Here is an 18,679-nt window from a genome sequence, read left to right on the forward strand (position 1 = left end):
GATTTAAGCAAATCCCATATTTAGTTTATATGATTTCAGATAGACAATGCAGTCCCATTGTGCCCTGGGAAAAAATATTGAATGAAAAGGATGATTTATTATGTCTGTTGTGAAGGACCCGAGGAAGAGTAGGCCTAGCTGTAGCTTCAGTAACAGCTAATGGGAATCCTAATAAAAAAACGAGATACTCATCCACCCCCATCAATCAGTCAAAAGAGGGCCAGTGCACACACCAGAGGGCTTGGATCAAAGCTTCTTGGTAGACCTCTCCATGCTAATGAAAAACAATAGTTTTTTCCTCCACAGCTCCAGGAGCCAGTGGAGATCTTGGTGGAGCTTACAAACTCCAAACTAGTTAACTAAGGGCCCACATTCTGGGTCCTTGTAGCCTGTGTCCTGTGTGCGAAAAGACACCCTTAATTGGCAGGGCCTCCGTTCCCTGTCTCCATGGTGAATAATGAGCCGGTTCTATAAGTAGAGTGCCAAATTCAGCACCATGTATTCAGCTATTAGGAAGTGAAGAGTGAAGGAAAGCAATTTCTGTGTTGACAATAATCATGGTTGCTAACAGTTTGGGCTCTAATTTGGGCTGTAGTGCACTGTGTATCAGGTGAGAAAAAGGCCAAACAGAAAATGGCCAACCAGAACAGTAGGCTAACATTCCTGTTAGTTACCCAGTAATAGATGTTTGTATAGCATAACAAAAATGCAACTCATCAAGGCCTTTTTACCTAGCTAAATTAGGTCTAATTCAAGTTACCAGCATATGTGCCTCTTAACTCAAGATTCTAAAGAGTCAGCAAATATCCAAGCTTTAGAAATATTGTGAAAAGTGAGTGTGAAGGCCCAAGTTCAGCCACGTAGCATCAATTAGATGTGGAATGTGGAGAATCTGACAGATTGTTTTCCTGCATAGCAAGAGAGCAGACCTTGTCCGTTCTGTTTAAATATTAGAGCATTCTTTCCCCGGCCGGCCCTCTAGAGATGACCTGCCGGCTTGGGAACGCTGTGGGAAAACTCCCAGCGGAGTGTCAGGAGAGGAGGGTATGAAATGCGGGTTGTGTTATCGTCAGCCTGTAAATGTTCTGTTGACTCGCGCACTCACTCTCTGCCTGTCCTGCTCTTGAAATGGTTGTGTTTTTGCAGGGGGAGAGTGAGAGGATTCCAAGAATCGGATCATGTTCAAGGCAGTGCTGAAGAAGAACAGAGACGGAGGGAAGGGGAGCAAGAAGGAGCCAGGTATGTGGAGTATGGCTGACTGCTGCAAGGTTACTTTGACCATTGTGCAACAACATGTTACCCTCAGACTGCCTTACTTCACACACAAACCTGCCACAACCTGTCTCCATTATTTATATGTTTTTATGGTCATCTATTAATTGTTTAGTCCTATTTTTTTATACAGAATGACAATGGATGTGATTGGAAGTTCGCTGGCGATATACAAAGGGTTTATCATAATAGGCTTACTGTACAATTAGATTTAAAAAACAGATACAAATACTCCTTATGGAACAGCAGGGACTGTGAAGCAACGCAAGCATAGGCACATACACACACACACAATAACATATGCACTATACACACACGTACATTTGTGTTGTAGATATGTGTTTCTAGAGTAGGGGCCTGAGGGCACACACTTAACGTGTTGTGAAATCAGTTATGAATGTATTGTAATGTTTTTGAAGTTGTATACCTGCCTTACCTTAATTCTGCTGGATCCCACACAGTAAAAATAAAAGTGTTCATTTAACTCCTATAGAGTTGAATTCAACACTGTTTCAGATAACATTTGGTCTCAGTCTACATTGTGTTAAAGTTACTCTACAAGTAGTGTCACATTTTCAGAGTTAATTTCTCCAAATGGTGTTAAAATTCCTCTGAATTGAGTTGAATTTACACTGCAATGACTGCATAATTTTACACTCCGATTGTCACGTTCGCCATAACGACGAGACCAAGGCGCAGCGTGATATGAATACATTCTTCTTTATTTAAACGAAGAACACTAAACAAACGTGCCGCTATAACACGAGTGCTGACATGCAACTACACATAGACAATAACCCACAAAACCAAAATGGAAAATGGCAACCTAAATAGGACCCCCAATCAGAGACAACTATAAACAGCTGTCTCTGATTGGGAACCAATTCAGGCCACCATAGACCTACATTTACCTAGACAATGCCGTAACCCCATAGAATTACAAAATACCCTAGACAAGGCAAAAACACACATACCACACTCGTCACACCCTGACCTAACCAAAATAATTTAAAAAACAAAGATGGGGGGAGATCACGTGACCCTTGAACGAGATGGCCGCATGAACTAAGAGCTCCGCACAAGTAGTTTCCAATTCCTAATCTTACCTCCACTCCAAGTTCAAACTCATTTAGCTTTAGTAAGAAAAATTAATGGCGGCTACAAAAGGCGACACTACAGACTCGAGTATTAGCGATGGAAAAAGCCTCCAAGAAGAAGCTAGCTTCAGAAAAAACTAGCGCCATTAGCCAGTAGCAAGAGAACCCGCTCCCCCCCCGAGGCACAACGAATGCCAACCTCGCACTCTGTCGAAGACATCCTTTCTGAGTTGAGATCCCAACGTACAGAACTAAACACTAAATTAGATGCCATTAACTCTCAGCAAGGTGACAATTAACTCTCAGCAAGGTGACAATCTTGTTGCCTGACATCAACAAGATAACCATAAACGCGGGGGCGCCTGGACGAGGCAGAGGTGCGAATCCTATCCATGGAAAACTTATTGACAGATGCCATGGAAACAATAGCATATGGTAAAAAGAAAATTGAGCATCTGGAAGAGAAAACAGAGGACCTGGAAAACAGGGGGCGAAGGAATAATTGTGTTCTATTCAATCTGGGCGAAAAAGAAGAGGGAAACATGCCACTGATCCGCTACCTACAAGACAAACTTCCCGAGTGGCTCCACATGTCCACCGACAGGCCCATAGAACTCGAGAGAGCTCACCGAGCACTGAGGCCCCCACCAGCAGCCAGACAACCACCGCGCCCAATCACCATACGTTTCCTGAGATTCACCGACAAGGAACGAGTCCTGCAGGCGGCGAAAAACAACACAATCACAGTGGGAAACGCCAAACTCGCTTTACACCAGGACCTGTCAGATGGAATACGCCGAAAGCGCCAAGAATCTGACGAAGTGAAGAAATACTCCATTGACTGAGGCATCTTCAGGGGATTCAAATACCCAAACGAGCTCAGGATTCTCCACCAAGGAGCCTTGCGACACTTCAAAACTCCCGAAGAGGCAAAACGTTTTTTGAAAGACAATCCTGGCCAATGAGAAACAGACCAATGACTAAATGCGATTAATGACATTACTAAAGGAGGTAAGACGACATATAGCCGATATCCAGAGACCCACCCCCTAAATGTCATTATAGCCGTCCAATTTATATTTATTTTCCTTTAACTGAGAGGGAAGGGCTGTATAGCCTAACCTAGGCCTACTAATGTTTCAGCCTACTTTTATTTCTCTGTCTTTTTGTTGCTATTATTACTTGGGATTCCCTATGTACCTTGGGGGAGGTATATGTAGGCTGGGCTATTGATTTTATTTTTTCCCCCTCTTTTACTGTGGTCTGGACGAGGGCAACTCTGTCATTTACTCAATGCCGGGTGGAGAGGATTAGGCATTTCTTTGATGGGGAGAGGGAGACGATGTGCGTTGCTAACTGTTCCCGGTTTTTGTTTTATTCGGAACACAGAATTGAGACTGAGCGGGGGGGGGGGGTAATAGATCCAACGGGATGTGTCGAGTTGTTTGGGAACTCGGCTGGGGTGTTCAGAGATTATTATTTTATGTACACCATTTATTTTCCTTTTATGTGAACGCAGCTGTAACTACTATCCACTTTTACCCAGCGATGACTTGCACTAAAGTTCTATTACTGCTCGATGACGATGACTAGTACCTTAAATCTATTGACATGGAACTGCCATGGTCTAGGGCATGCAATAAAACGAAAAAAGATACTATGTGCTCTAAAAAAGGAAAAAGCAGACATCGCGCTATTACAAGAGACACACCTCTGTGATGCTGAACATGCCAAACTCCGCAGAGCTTGGGTGGGACAGGTGTATTTCTCATCTTTCAAATCAAACAGTAGAGGCACAGCCATACTTATCCATAAAAATGTTCCATTCATAATTGACAAAAACATATCTGATCCGGAGGGGAGATTTATTTTGATAACTGGGTCACTATATGGTCAACCAATTACTATATTAAACATATACGCCCCTAACACAGATACTCCTGCCTTCATGTCAAAAATTATAACCCTGTTCAATGAGCATTGTGTCTCCTTTGGCGTGGTGGCCAGAGATTTTAATTGTACCCTTAGCCCAACCCTAGACAAATCATCTCAAGTCCCCACCACAAATCCTAGATCTGCAAAGATGTTGAACTCTCTTACTAAAGAGATGGGACTGATAGATATCTGGAGAGACTAATAGCTCATCTATGGACTATACATACTACTCTAATGTCCATAACACTACTCCCATATAGATTACATTTTTATCCCAAAGAGTTTCATAAATTCAGCCACTTGTACAATCGGACCCATAGCACTTTCAGATCACGCCTTTGTCCACCTACGCTTTGACCTCTGCAAAAACATCCCGAGGTCAAAGAGCTGGAAATTCAACACCTCCATGCTATCAAATGACATGTTCCATACATTGGTAACTACATGGATAGACAACTACACACAAGACAATAAAGATTCTCCTGTTTCTCCGGCCACAATGTGGGACGCTGCTAAAGCCACACTAAGAGGTAATCTAATTGCATATGCTTCCTCTAAGAAAAAAGCAATGGAAGCACACAGGCTAGATCTTGAGAGGGAGCTGGAATGCTGTGAAAAAATACATAAACAATCCCTAGACAGCACCTCCTGGATTCATCTTAAAGCAGCCAAAGCCAAACTGAATTTGGACTACACTCGGGAAATAAAAAAGAAGAAGTTTTCTTTACTAAACAGAAATACCATGAGTATAGCAATAGGCCCAGTAGATTGCTTGCTTACCAATTAAAAAAGGAGCAGTCAGAGCGTACAATCATGGCTATCCGAACAGCAGAGGACGAGGTCACATATGACCCAAAAAAGATCAATTTAACTTTTCATGATTTTTACTGCAAACTATATACCTCTGAGAGAAAACACACGAAGGCAGAACTCCACTCTTTCCTAGAGGGAATCTCGCTATCTAAACTATCAGAGACCGATCTCAACTCCCCCTTCACTCCTGAGGAGATCCTGGAGGCAATTACCTTCATGCCACCTAATAAGTCCCCAGGCCCAGATGGATTCCCCAGAGAGTTCTACAAAGCCTTTTGGCCCCAGCTCAGCCCTATCTTCATGCCAATGCTGGAGGATTTTTGCAAAAACGGAGTTCTCCCAGACTCAATGCAGACAGCTCGCATTACAGTGTTGCTGAAAAAGGACAAGGACCCCCTATCCTGCTTGTCCTTCTGGCCCATAAACTTGTTGGATTTCGACTATAAAAGAATTACCAAATTGCTCGCCAAAAGACTAAACACTCTTCTTCCCAAAATAACTAAACCGGATTGATTAGAGACAGATACTCTTCTGATAACATTTGCCGTCTTTTTGATATTATTGATCAAGTAAACGCACAGAAGACCCCTGTCCTGCTGGCTTCACTGGATGCCAAGAAGGCGTTTGACAGGATGGAGTGGAGCTTTCTGTTTTCAGTCTTAGAAAAGTTCAATATTGGCCCAAATTTTATTAAATGGATCAAATCACTATACTCTCATCCAAATGCCATGGTGACTACCAATGGACTGAACTCTGACAGATTCCCTCTGGAACGGGGCACAAGACAAGGGTGCTCGCTGTCCCCGCTGCTCTACTTGTTGGGGGCGGAGCCTCTGGCAGAGCTGATAAGGAGCAATCCAAGTATTATGGGTGTTTCTGCAGGCGGCCTGCAGCACAAGATTTTGCTTTACGCAGATGTCTTGCTCTACATATCCAACCCTGAGAAATCCCTCCCTCTCATTTTAGACACAATTGCTCAGTATGGCAAGTTTTCAGCTTATAAGATCAATTTGAACAAATCCACTGTCTGCCCTCTCAATATTACAATCACCAGCTCTATGGAGACACTTTGTCCTTTCCAATGGAAAACACAGGGGTTTCAATACCTCAGGATCTTCATAACACCATATCTGAATAGCCTTTTTAAGGGAAATTATCTTCCACTCCTGGATTGAATCAAGAACGATCTCCAAACCTGGGGCAATGAAAAACCTAGGATCAAGTTTTCCACTCTATAGAAACCTGAATCTAAGGGTGGTCTTGCCCTTCCCTCCCTGGATAAGAGCGTCTGCTAAATGACTTAAATGTAATGTAAATGTACTGCTCTGCCCAAATCAACAACAGACAACATTCAGATAGAAGCCCAATCCTGTCGTCCATTGCCCTTAAAGCTCAATTATATTCATTAATAACTTTAGTGAAGTGGGCAACATAGCCAAAACCTTTGTGATTTACAGCACCTCACTAGCGTGGAGGGACTGTAAGAAATACCTGGGCATTTCCTCCCAAATATGTTCTCACTCGCCTATAGTAGGCAACCCAGACTTGCCAAAAGCCCTGTGGGATGCCAACTTTAATCTTTGGCATACTCTAGGAATCAGGACCTTTTCAGACCTATTTCATCAGAAAACCACTACACTAAAATCCTTTCAAGAGCTCTGCAGTGAATTCGATGTGCCAAGATCCCAAAAAAAAAAAATCTTCAAATTAGACATGTAATTTCCTCATTTACCTCCAAGAGGAGGTTTAGAACTCAGTTGAATGAAGTTGAAACCCTTCTTGTCACAGCACAATCCATTAAAGGCAAAATATCTTACATCTATAGACTCCTTTCTGAGAAAGGAAGCTCCTCCTTTACTCCTTTGAAAATAATCTGGGAAAAGGACCTTGGTCTGACTATCAGTGATGAGTTATGGGCGGAGGTTTGCGACAGGGTATACTGCTCCTCTACCAGTGTAAAAATGAAAGAATCTAATTACAAATTTTTGTACAAATTTTATTATACTCCTTTGAGATGCATTATAATGAAAACAGATATGTCTCCCTAACTGTAAAAGATGTACCTCTGAAAGTGGAACCTATATGCATGTATTTTGGAGCTGTAGAGAGATTGCCAGATTCGGGCAATCTGTACATACTGTACATACTGCTGCACAGAAAATACTAGAGGTACAGTTTGATATGACCCCGTGTATCTGTCTTCTTAATGCCCAGCAGGACTTTGTTCTTGATCCTGACAGAGAAAATTTGCTTATGACTATTACATACTTTGCTAAGAAATGTATTATTCTATTGTGGGCCTCTAATACCCCTCCTACATTTAAAATGTGGATTGACCAGATTGTTGACTTTCTTCCTCTTGAAAAGCTCACTTATGACCTCCACAAGAGACAGCCCAAGTTTGATAGACTCTGGTCTCCACTATTCAACTATATTTCAAACTGGACAGAGTAAACGGGGTGACTAGGGCGCAGATACATGTTGTGTAAGGTACTGTAAAACCTAAAAACTAATTATTGGCCCGTCGTCTCAGCGAATGCTTGAAATAGCTGATAAGAACCTTGATAGTGCTGCAGCAAGTGTTATATGTTTTTTTGTGTTTTTATTTTAATTTAGTTTTTGAGTACGTGTGCATGTGTATGTGTATGTATATGTGTATGTATGTATGTATGTATGTATGTATGTATGTATGTATGTATGTATGTATGTATGTATGTATGTATGTATGTATGTATGTATGTATGTATGTATGTATGTATGTATGTATGTATGTATGTATGTATGTATGTATGTATGCATGTATGTACATATATATGCACCAAGGAAAATAAATAGATTAAGAAAAATACATGTTTTAATTTTATTTTAATTTTTTATTTTTTCAAATGTACTATTATTATTTTTTAAGCCTGTCACATCTGTGAATGTGGAATGTGTTTTGTTGGTTGATTGAAAAACAAGAAAACTTAATAAAACTTAAAATAAAATTTAAAAAAAAAAGATAATTAAGGTCAGGGCGTGATACCGATTTAATCCCGACACTAGAGCTCATTGACTCCTCATAGTGTTGAAAATACTCATACTGGGTTAAAAATAAGTCAACAATGTAATTTTTACACCCCCTTTTAAACTGTGCAGGAAGAGTAGCTGCTAATGGGGATTCCTAATGCATACAAACACAGATACGTAGTAATGAGTTAAATTTGTAACCTGAAGTTCTGAGATAGAAATATGCACACAGAGTTGAGTAGAAAGCACACAAATATGGCTCATGCCTTTCGTCGCTCTTCACAAACATTTCATCATCTGAGCCAACATGTGTAGTGAGCAAGCAGTTTGAACATATATGGTCATAAACTGGTGTCACCGTCACTGACCATTTTTCTTAAGTGAGTCATTTTCTTGGTGCTCTCGGGGTATACACAAACACACATGTATAAGCACAATGGCTCCAAGTTTTCAGTATTTATAAAAAAGTCTTTATTGGCTATAAATAACCCATACCACAGTCTCTGTTTCAACATGGAAAATGTGGTTAAACTGATGTGGAACTAGAGAACAGGGTAGGGTAATTAACCTTTTTTAGAATAGATAGGCCTACCTCCTATCCCACAGGAAGGCCTTATTATTGCAGTCAGAATGACCCTGGAGAACTCTGAACTGGTATACTCTTTGACACTACTATTATGACATCCCCATGAGGATGCTGGTGTTGTTCTGGCTCTCCCATGTAAATCTGTTAGATTTTCCATTACGACTGGGAATGAGTTTGACTGTAAGTCACTCAGCAGTGCTAATACATTTCTGACTCACGTCTAGCGACATAGATCACGATCTATCTTTTCATAAACAGACAGAGATGATGTAGGACTAACACGAGGCGATGTTGTCTGGTCTAGACTCGCCTACTATAGGAAGGGACAGTTGTAAGTAACATAATAAGTACTGTATAGCAGTACAGCAGTTCAGTATCTTGAGTCAATTTGCTCATCTTTAGATCAGGCTGCGACTTGCCTCTGTTTTATATAACAGTCGACATACTGTTAACAAAAGTGATCAGAGTCTGGCTTGCCTAGACACTGGCTACCTATCTTCAGCACCAGGTTACCCCTCTCCCACCCCTTCTCTTTAGATTGCGTCTCAAATGGAACACTATTACCTATATAGTGGACTACTTTTGAACAGGGCCCAAAGTGCAGTGTATAGGGAATAGGGTGCCATTTGGGATGCAATCGCTGTCCTCCACTGTGAGCACCCCAGATGACAGTCTAAACCACAGTTCAGGTCTGTATGAGGAATGTATCTGCAGGCCCTTGCTCTGAACACACTTTGTTGACTTGGGATCGTAAACTGCACGGCAATGAATCACAGAGCAGTACGGAAGTTTCCCCCTCGTGTTACTATGATTCTATCCATGTTACGTTTACTATCTTGAACAGCAATGTAGTAAGCCTAGGCGTTGTTTTAAATGGAGCCCTTTAGTGTGCGTCAGCCCAGTCAAGCACCACCAGAGGCGAACACACACAGGACTGCTTGCGGTAGATGAGCAGTAGGGTGTGAATGGCGGGAAAAGGCTTCAACCTTTCCCAGCTCTTTACAAAGTTGGATGCTATCCAATAAAGAAAAGCAGGTCTCTCTCCATTTTCCATGCAGGGACAATAAAAGTCAGCCACTCTTCTCCATTATTCAGGGAAGGACAGATGAGCAGCCTCAGCCTTGCTTTAGGCAGTCATTAGTGGTCATTCGGTCACTCTGCTGTCTTTAGAGATGGAGCAGCTAGATGGTCATTTAGGCCTATTTACGTCCTCATTGGCCTATCATTGAAATTCCAAATCAAATTCACTCAATCTGTAAACCAAGAATTGGCTCAGTTGGCCCTTTTATGATTTAGCCTAACCTAGCCAAATGTTTTAGAGTCAGTTAGGCTAAGCCATTCATTGGAATGAAAGAGGAGTGGCAACAAAAAGGCTTTGGTTTTAAACCTTCTTTTATGACTTTGTAAATAAATGTTCAAGTGGCATAACAAACTGTCACTGGCAAGGAGCCCAATGGTTAAGGGCATTGGGTCAGTGACGGAAAGGTCACTGGTTTGTATCCCCGAGCTGACTAGGTGAAAAATACAGTTGAAGTCAGAAGTTTACATACACTTAAGTTAGAGTCTTTAAAACTCATTTTTCAACCACTCCACACATTTCTTGTTAACAAACTATAGTTTTGGCAAGTCGGTTAGGACATCTACTTTGTTCATGGCAAGTAATTTTTCCAACAATTGTTTAGACATATTACTTCACTTATAATTCACTGTATCACAATTCCAGTAGGTCAGGCTAATTGACATCATTTGAGTCAATTGGAGGTGTACCTGTGGATGTATTTCAAGGCCTACCTTCAAACTCATTGCCTCTTTGCTTGACTTCATGGGAAAATCAAAATAAATCATCCAAGACCTTATTAAAAAGAATTGTAGACCTCCACAAGTCTGGTTCATCCTTGGGAGCAATTTCCAAACGCCTGAAGGTACTCCATTCATCTGTACAAACAATAGTACGCAAGTATCAACACAATGGGACCATGCAGCCGTCATACCGCTCATGAAGGACACGCTATCTGTCTCCTAGAGATGAACGTACTTTGGTGCAAAAAGTGAAAATCAATCCCAGAACAGCAAAGGACCTTGTGAAGATGCTGGAGGAAACATGTACAAGGGTATCTATATCCACAGTAAAATGAGTCCTATATCAGCAAGGAAGAAGCCACTGCTTCAAAACCGCCATAAAAACTCCCGACTACGGCTTGCAACTGCACATGGGGACAACAATCATACTTTTTGGAGAATGTCCTCTGGTCTGATGAAACAAAAATGGAACCATTTGGCCATAGTGACCATTGTTATGTTTGGAGGAAAAAGGGGGAGCTTGCAAGCCGAAGAACACCATCCCAACCATGAAGCACGGGGGTGGCAGCATCATGTTGTGGGGGTGCTTTGCTGCAGGATGGACTGATGCACTTCACAAAATAGAGGGCATCATGAGGATTGAAGTCAGGAAGTTAAAGCTTAGTTGCAAATGGGTCTTCCAAATGGACAACGACCCTAAGCATACATCCAAAGTTGTGGCAAAATGGCTTAAGGACAACAAAGACAAGGTATTGGAGTGTCCAACACAAAGCCATGACCTCAATCCAATTGAACATTTGTGGGCAGAACTGAAAAGGTGTGTGCGAGCAAGGAGGCCTACAAACCTGACTCAGTTACTCCATCTCTGTCAGGAGGAATGGGTCAAAATTCACCCAACGTATTGTGGGAAGCTTGTGGAAGGCTACCCGAAACGTTTGACGCAAGTTAAACAATTTAAAGGCAATGCTACCAAATAATATTGAGTGTATGTAAACTTCTGACCCACTGGGAATGTGATGTTAGAAATTAAAGCATTCTTCTACTATTATTCTAACATTGTGGTGGTGATCCTAACTGAGCTAAGACAGGGATTTTTTACTCTGATTAAATGTCAAGAATTGTGAAAAACTGAGTTTAAATGTATTTGGCTAAGGTGTATGTAAACTTCTGACTTCAAATGTATATCTGTGCACTTGAGCAAGGCACTTACCCTAGATTTATCTTGTAAATCAGTGTCTGAGAAATTACTAATATGAATGTGATACTTTTTCTTTTCCCTGGAAGAGATCCATTTGCTTGTAAAGTCAGCTCTCATCTCGAAACAGCCTGAAATTATGTTAGTAAGTAGTCTTCTTGGAGATGGCCATGCTAATCAGATCGGGTAGACTGCCGAATATCTAATGCTCTATGGGCCTCGATTGTAACATATTGCACATTAAATATTCAATGGACGTGTTAGGTGTGAATAAAGGGTTCATTACTCTCCCAAATGGTATTGGACAAAGAAATAAGGCTTAAATCTACCGTCTGGTCCGATACAGTGCAGACAAATTGTCTCTTAATTTGCCAAAATGTGACCATATCCTCATGGCATATTCAGGTCGGATTTATGCACAAAGATTAGGTTTTTATAACTGAATTGGATATGACTGAAATTATTGCTTGCTGCCATGTTTGGAACTGTTTTGCACATCCTCCCTTTGGCTATGACCTCGGACAATGAGAATGGCAACAACTGATTTGCTTAATGGGTCGTTGCCTAAACAAGGGCAAAATAGTTTGACACAGTTTATTTAATTCCTTTCTCCTTTGACTCATCAAATCTATTTGTATCTGTTGTGGATGGATCAAGACAACTACCATTGGAACAGCTTTAACCAGTTTGCTCTTATGTACAGTATACATGGGCTCCCGAGTGGTGCAGCGGTCTAATGCACTGCATCGCAGTGCTAGATGCATCACTACAGACCCTGGTTCGAACCCGGGCTGTATCACAACCGGCGGTGATCTGGAGTCCCATAGGGCTGCGCACAATTGGCCCAGCGTCGTCCGGGATAGGGGAGGGTTTGGCCGGGGTAGGCCGTCATTGTAAATAAGAATTTGTTCTTAACTGACTTGCCTAGTTAAATAAAGGTTAAATAAAGTTTAAATAAAATATATACAAATAAATAAACACTGAGAGACCAGCAAACAATCAAAGCACCCCCCTTCCCTGTAAAGAGCATGACATTGATAAATGCTTTACAAAAACACATAAAATGTCCATGGATATGTGTCATGGAAATGAGTGTAATGAAAAGCCTTGATAATTGTAGTATTGCATGATAGCTGGGCATATGTTCCTCATAACGCGGTGGCTTGGAGGCAACTTAAAAGGAGTCAGGGAAAAACTTGGCCCCTGTGCCAGACACCGGACCGCAGTCATTAGGCTGCCTCTAGGAGCCCCATATTGCCAGGGCCCACAAACACACCATTCGCTAATTCAGCCCTTCTTCCTCCTCTTTTCTCCTACTCTACCTCCTCAAAATCTGCTGTGTGGAATTGCCTTTTTAATCCCTTCTAAATACACATTTTTATGGTCCGGCATTCCGGAAGTGGGATACCGCTTAGCTTTGGCCTCTGGACTTTGATGTGAACACTTTATTTAAAAGGTCACATTGCCAGCAAGCCTCACTGACGTTAATGGATTTGAGGCTCAAAGCACCGGGAGCTCAGTGGATTATATAGTTGTTAAATTAAACTTGTCTGGATTAATTGGTATTCTCTTTGAGGATATACGCCGGTTTTCTCCTGTTAAAACCTCTTAAAAGCTAGGAGGTGCAGTCGCAGGGTGCACAGCAGCAAGCATAAGGAGACAAGATGGGTTTTTAGAAGAGAACGGCTTGAAGAAGCACTTAGGACATTGGTATGGCCAGCATGGGAGATATAATGTTTCCAAGTTCTAACTCTGATGCGTTGTAGATGTTATACATTTTATGAGTTGGAGATGGAGTGAAGCTGAAATGGGAGCCCCATCTCATCCCTGTGACAGACTGGAACCACATGAAGAGAGTCTAATGGTTTCAGTTTTTCAGTCTTTGGGGAGATCTACAGCTACCTACAGTGCATTCGGAAAGTATTCAGAACTCTTGACTTTCTCCACATTTTGTTACGTTACAGCCTTATTCTCAAATGGATATAAAAAAATCCTCAAACAATCTACACATTATATCCCATAATTACAAAGCAAAAACAGGTTCTCTGAAATCTTTGCAAATGTATTGAAATACAGTATTTAGACCCTTTACTATGAGACTCGAAATTGAGCTCAGGTGCATCCTGTTTCTATTGATCACTTTTGACATGATTTGAAAAGGCACATACCTGTCTAAATAAGGTACCACAGTTTACAGTGCATGTCAGAGCAAAAAACAAGCCCCGAGGTTGGAAGAATTGTCCGTAGAGCTCTGAGAAAGGATTGTGTCAAGGCACAGATCTGGGGAAGGGTACCAATACATGTCTGCAGCATTGAAGGTCCCCAAGAACACAGTGGCCTCCATCATTCTTAATGGAAGACGTTTGGAACCAGGCCGGCCGGCCAAACTGAGCAATCGTGTGAGAATAGCCTTGGTCAGGGAGGTGACCAAGATCCAATGGTCACTCTGACAGAGCTGCAGAGTTCGTTCTGGAAGGTTCTCCCATCCCCACAGAGGACAACCATCTCTGCAGCACTCCACCAATCAGGCCTTTATGGTAGCGGCCAGACGGAAGACATGACAGCCTAATTGGAGTTTGCCAAAAGGGACCTAAAGGGCTCTCAGACCATGAGAAACAAGATTCTCTGGTCTGATGAAACCAAGATTGAACTTTTTGGCCTGAATTCTAGGCATCACGTCTGGAGGAAAACTGACCATCCCTAAAGTGAAGCATGGTGGTGGCAGCATCATGCTGTAGGGATGTTTTACAGCGACGGGGACTGGGAGACTAGTCAGGATTGAGGGAAAGGAGCAAAGGTTTTTGAGATCCTGGATGAAAACCTGATTCAGAGCCCTTAGGACTTCAGACTGGGGTGAAGGTTCACCTTCCAAGAGGACAACAGCCCTAAGCACACAGCCAAGACAATGCAGGAGTGGCTTCGGGACAAGTCTCGGAATGTCCTTGAGTGACCCAGCCAGAACTTGGACTTGAACCCGATCTAACATCTCTGGAGAAACCTGAAAATAGCTGTGCAGCGACACTCCCCATTCAACCCAAGGTGAGTGTCAGTAAGAGATGATCTGTGCCTTGACTTGTTATATTTCATCACTAAAAATGTCTGTTCACATACATAGGTTGACTCAAACAGTACAAACACCTTCTGAGCATGACTCCTAATCTTTGGAAAGTTTTATTCATCGAGAGATGCATAGAACCTCGTCAGTGACATTGTTTTGAATAAAAAAAGTTGTCCAATCACTGCATCAGACTGAAGATCGATAAGCTCAAGTTGCAGGTCAGTGGGACCGTTATCCACATTGAAGGTGAAGGAGAGGAAACCAACAGCATGTCATTTTCACTTTGAAATACTCAATATGACGAGAAAGCACACCGTTCAAAGCACGCAGCAGCGATGTATACTTATTCCACTGGTCATCTGATAGGGAACAGACTAGTAGTGTCGGAAGGTGGGTGAGATTGTTGGCTTCTACTTGGCGGGTCAGGAGGAGTAATTTTCCCTTGAAGGCTTTGACAAGGCTATAGATATGATGTGCAAAAAGGCCCTTCCCTTGTAGTTTGGAATTCAGTTCATTCATGATGGCCATGATGTCCGCGGTGAAGGAAAAATCAGCCAACAATTCTTTATTTTGCAGTTGAGGGAAATCCACATATATACCTTTCATTTGCAAAAACGCAGCAATCTCCGACTTCAGTTGCCACACCCTTTTAAGCACGTTCCCCAAACTCAGCCTTCTCAAATTTGTGTGGTAGGGGAGATCTGCATGACCCGACTTTGTCTCTTCCAACAATGAGACAAAGATTTAACACTTTAGTGACTGTATCCACAACATGGCTCATTTTCCGAATGCATTTACAGATCACCTCCTGATGACTAATGCAATGCAGCAAAATCATTTTTTGATCTGGGTTCAGCTCAGCTTCTTGATCTTGTATCCTTTTCTAAAGGCCAATGTTTTTTTCCTGTTAAGTTTGGGCACCCATCAGTGGTCACACTGATAACTTTTCAAAACTCAGTCCCAGCTTTGCCACACACTTATTAACCTCCCCCAATAAATATTTCCATGTGGTTGTGCTCTTCATTGACTGCACTGAAGCAAGCTCCTCTGTAATTTCAAAGTCTGGGGTTATACCTCCTAAGAATATAAACAACTGCACCGTGTCACATGCATCACTGGTCTCATCCAGGGCCAAGGAGAAATAAGTGAAATCCTTTACCTTGTCTTTCAACTTTTGTTCCATATTGTCTGCGATGTCCTCAACACGCCGTGTCACTGTTCGAAAACACTTTCTTGTTGGGGAGAAGTATCACTGCAGAGTCAATTAAACATTATTTAATGATTCGCACTCATCAAATGGCTTGCTATGTTTAGCAATTTTGTGGGACAGTACATAGCTAACTCTCGCAATTCAGTCTTTTGCTGAATGCCGTTTTGTGAAAAGTCCTTGCTGCTTTTGCAACTGAGAAAGCAACTGTTTCGATGCACTTGCCCCCTGTTCAGAAGACATATTCCTATATTTCTCTGCATGCTTCGTCTGGAAGTGTCGGTACAAGTTGTAGTCTTTCAAGACAGCGATGCTCTCTTTGCACACTAAGCACACAGCTTTCCCTGATACCTCAAAGAAGAAATATTTCAATGTCCACTCTTGCTGGTGTCACAGCTGTTGAAGGAACTAGACCAAGGTGCAGCGTGGTGAGCGTACATTTTCTCCTTTATTCGAAATGACGCCGACAAAACAATAAACAATACAAACCGTGAAGCTTAAGGCTATGTGCCATCAAACAAAGTTAATTTCCACAAACACAGGTGGGGGAAAAGGGTACCTAAGTATGGTTCCCAATCAGAGACAACGATAGACAGCTTTCCCTGATTGAGAACCATACCCGGCCAACACATAGAAATAGAAAATCATAGAAACACAAAACATAGAATGCCCACCCCAACTCACGCCCTGACCAAACCAAAATAGAGACATAAAAATGATCTCTAAGGTCAGGGCGTGACAGCTGGAATACCCTACATTCATTATCTACTTTGAAAAAAAATGTTGCCCAATATCTAGCTAGCTACTATTTGAAACTGTGATGTGTGTGTCAGCCTGTCAGTCACTGTCTGCCTTCAAAATAAATTATTTAGTTAAATCATCACACAAAGGCGAGTATTCATTGGGCTTTTAATTTGAATAACAAATTCTAGCAAATTCTTTATGTGATCTGAGCATGATTCCGTGGGCCGTATTGAATCAGGTCGCGTGCCACATATGGCCCCCGTGCCAGCCTTTGCCCAGGCCTGTTCTAGAGTAAAGTTTTACCGTTACCTACCTACCTTCCTTCTGCACTGTACTCCCACATCCCACCAGTTTCATCTCTTTCAATGCAGTGATCAGAGCCCAGAGGCAGGCTGGCTGTGAAGGCTCAGGCTGTGGGGGCTGGATTCATCCCTCCTGCATTTCCCAGCTCTAGCTATAGTTCTATATGCTGAGATGGAGACAGCCAGCTGCCAGACAGAACTGACTGTTGTGGTCCAGTTAATCACACTAGCATGTCTTTGCCTTGTACTCTCTGGGGCATCAAGGCTAAACTGCCTCAGCTGCTCCTCTCCACTGACTCCCCCGCCCGCTACCAGTTGGCACTGGCAGGAACCCTCTGAGTTTGGCCACATGGAGACAGGCCACCTGGTCAGAGGAAAGTTGGAGTCAGTACATAGTGGGCCCAAGCTAAGCCCATTGCCCTGCGTTAACCACTAGTCTGAAAAGCAGAGGCCATATCCACAGCAAACAGGGGAGAAAAAAATTCAGTCTTTTATTTTCTGTTCAACAATGTAGGCTACAGATGGTGAACCGAGCCAGTTTGCTGACTCATCGTTGTCAGCAGCCGTGGGTAATCCTACTTCATATAGAGACGTAACTTCCTATACAGCGTAGCTATCTGACATTTGTTGTATTTAACTTTATGATATCAAGTAATTTGTATTTTGAAGTAAATGTGCAAGTTGTTATTTGATGATGATGTAATCCTGTTTGATAGGCATATGTCATGGCTTGGCCATGTACAGTTGTGGAAGGAGGTCAGTTGTTACAGTAGGCCAACTCACCTTTGGAGTACTGAAAGAGAGTCGTCTTTCTCCTGCTGATATTGTAAATTGCATGGACTATCTACACTATGGCTAAGTTGATGATAACACCCTGCACATATACAAATCCCCAAGTAATTGGGATGCACTTCATTGATGTCCCTGTGATCTCATCAGATCCGGCGTTGCATCCAACCAGAGACAGAGCAACTTGGCCACCAACCTTTCCTTCAAAGAGTTCCCACAGCAGGGGGTGGTTTTGCTCTCCAGACCAAAATCCAATGGATACGAACCACTTTTAATTGAGAGGCTTACGAATACTAAAGCAAAAGATAAACAGAGTCCGCTTTATTAACACCGCTTCTCAGAATGTAAATGTTGTTTAATCGCGCTCTCTTCTTTAATAAGAGCAATGTTTAATTAGGACGTTGAGCTCCAAAAGGCAGTTTGTCTCCGGTCATTTAGCTCATAGGAAATTAAAGATTAAAAGAATATTGTGATTCTGCCGAACACTAATGATTGCACTTTTTTTGTGTGTGTGTGTGTGTGTGTGACGTGCGTGTGACGTGCGTGGGTGCGTGTGTGTGTGTGACCATTAGAGAGGATGGTGGTGGTGGTAAGATGTAGGCCTCCACACTGTTGTCTCAGTTGTGAGGGCGGCTGGTACAGGCTGTCTCGACAGGGCTTCTGTGTGTTTGGGAAATGGGAGGGTGATTTGTTGGTGGAGACTTAGATGACAGAGGAAAACACATGTCTGTCACCCTGGGCTGTTGTCATTGCCAAGTGCTGCTGTCCAATTCTGTCTCGGCCATAGTTCTGAACATTCAAAAAAATCAGTGATTAAAAATAAATTATTCAAGTAAAAGAGAGAGAGATTATGTTTGCGTGAGGATTTCACT

At 42.3% G+C, this 18,679-nt stretch overlaps 1 protein-coding gene across 4 annotated transcripts in view; it reads left to right on the forward strand.

Annotated features, from left to right (window-relative positions):
- LOC124042261 (protein TANC1-like) overlaps window positions 1–18,679 on the forward strand; it is a 184,877-nt gene that overhangs the window by 34,445 nt on the left and 131,753 nt on the right. For all 4 annotated transcript variants that reach the window (XM_046360671.1, XM_046360673.1, XM_046360672.1 and 1 more), the window contains exon 2: window positions 1,147–1,239. In XM_046360671.1, coding sequence (XP_046216627.1) covers window positions 1,179–1,239 — 61 coding nt within the window. In that variant the 5' untranslated portion in view covers window positions 1,147–1,178. The remainder of the gene's footprint in view (window positions 1–1,146; window positions 1,240–18,679) is intronic.

Source organism: Oncorhynchus gorbuscha, linkage group LG01 (genome assembly GCF_021184085.1).
Source record: "Oncorhynchus gorbuscha isolate QuinsamMale2020 ecotype Even-year linkage group LG01, OgorEven_v1.0, whole genome shotgun sequence".
NCBI classification, from domain to species: Eukaryota; Metazoa; Chordata; class Actinopteri; order Salmoniformes; family Salmonidae; genus Oncorhynchus; species Oncorhynchus gorbuscha.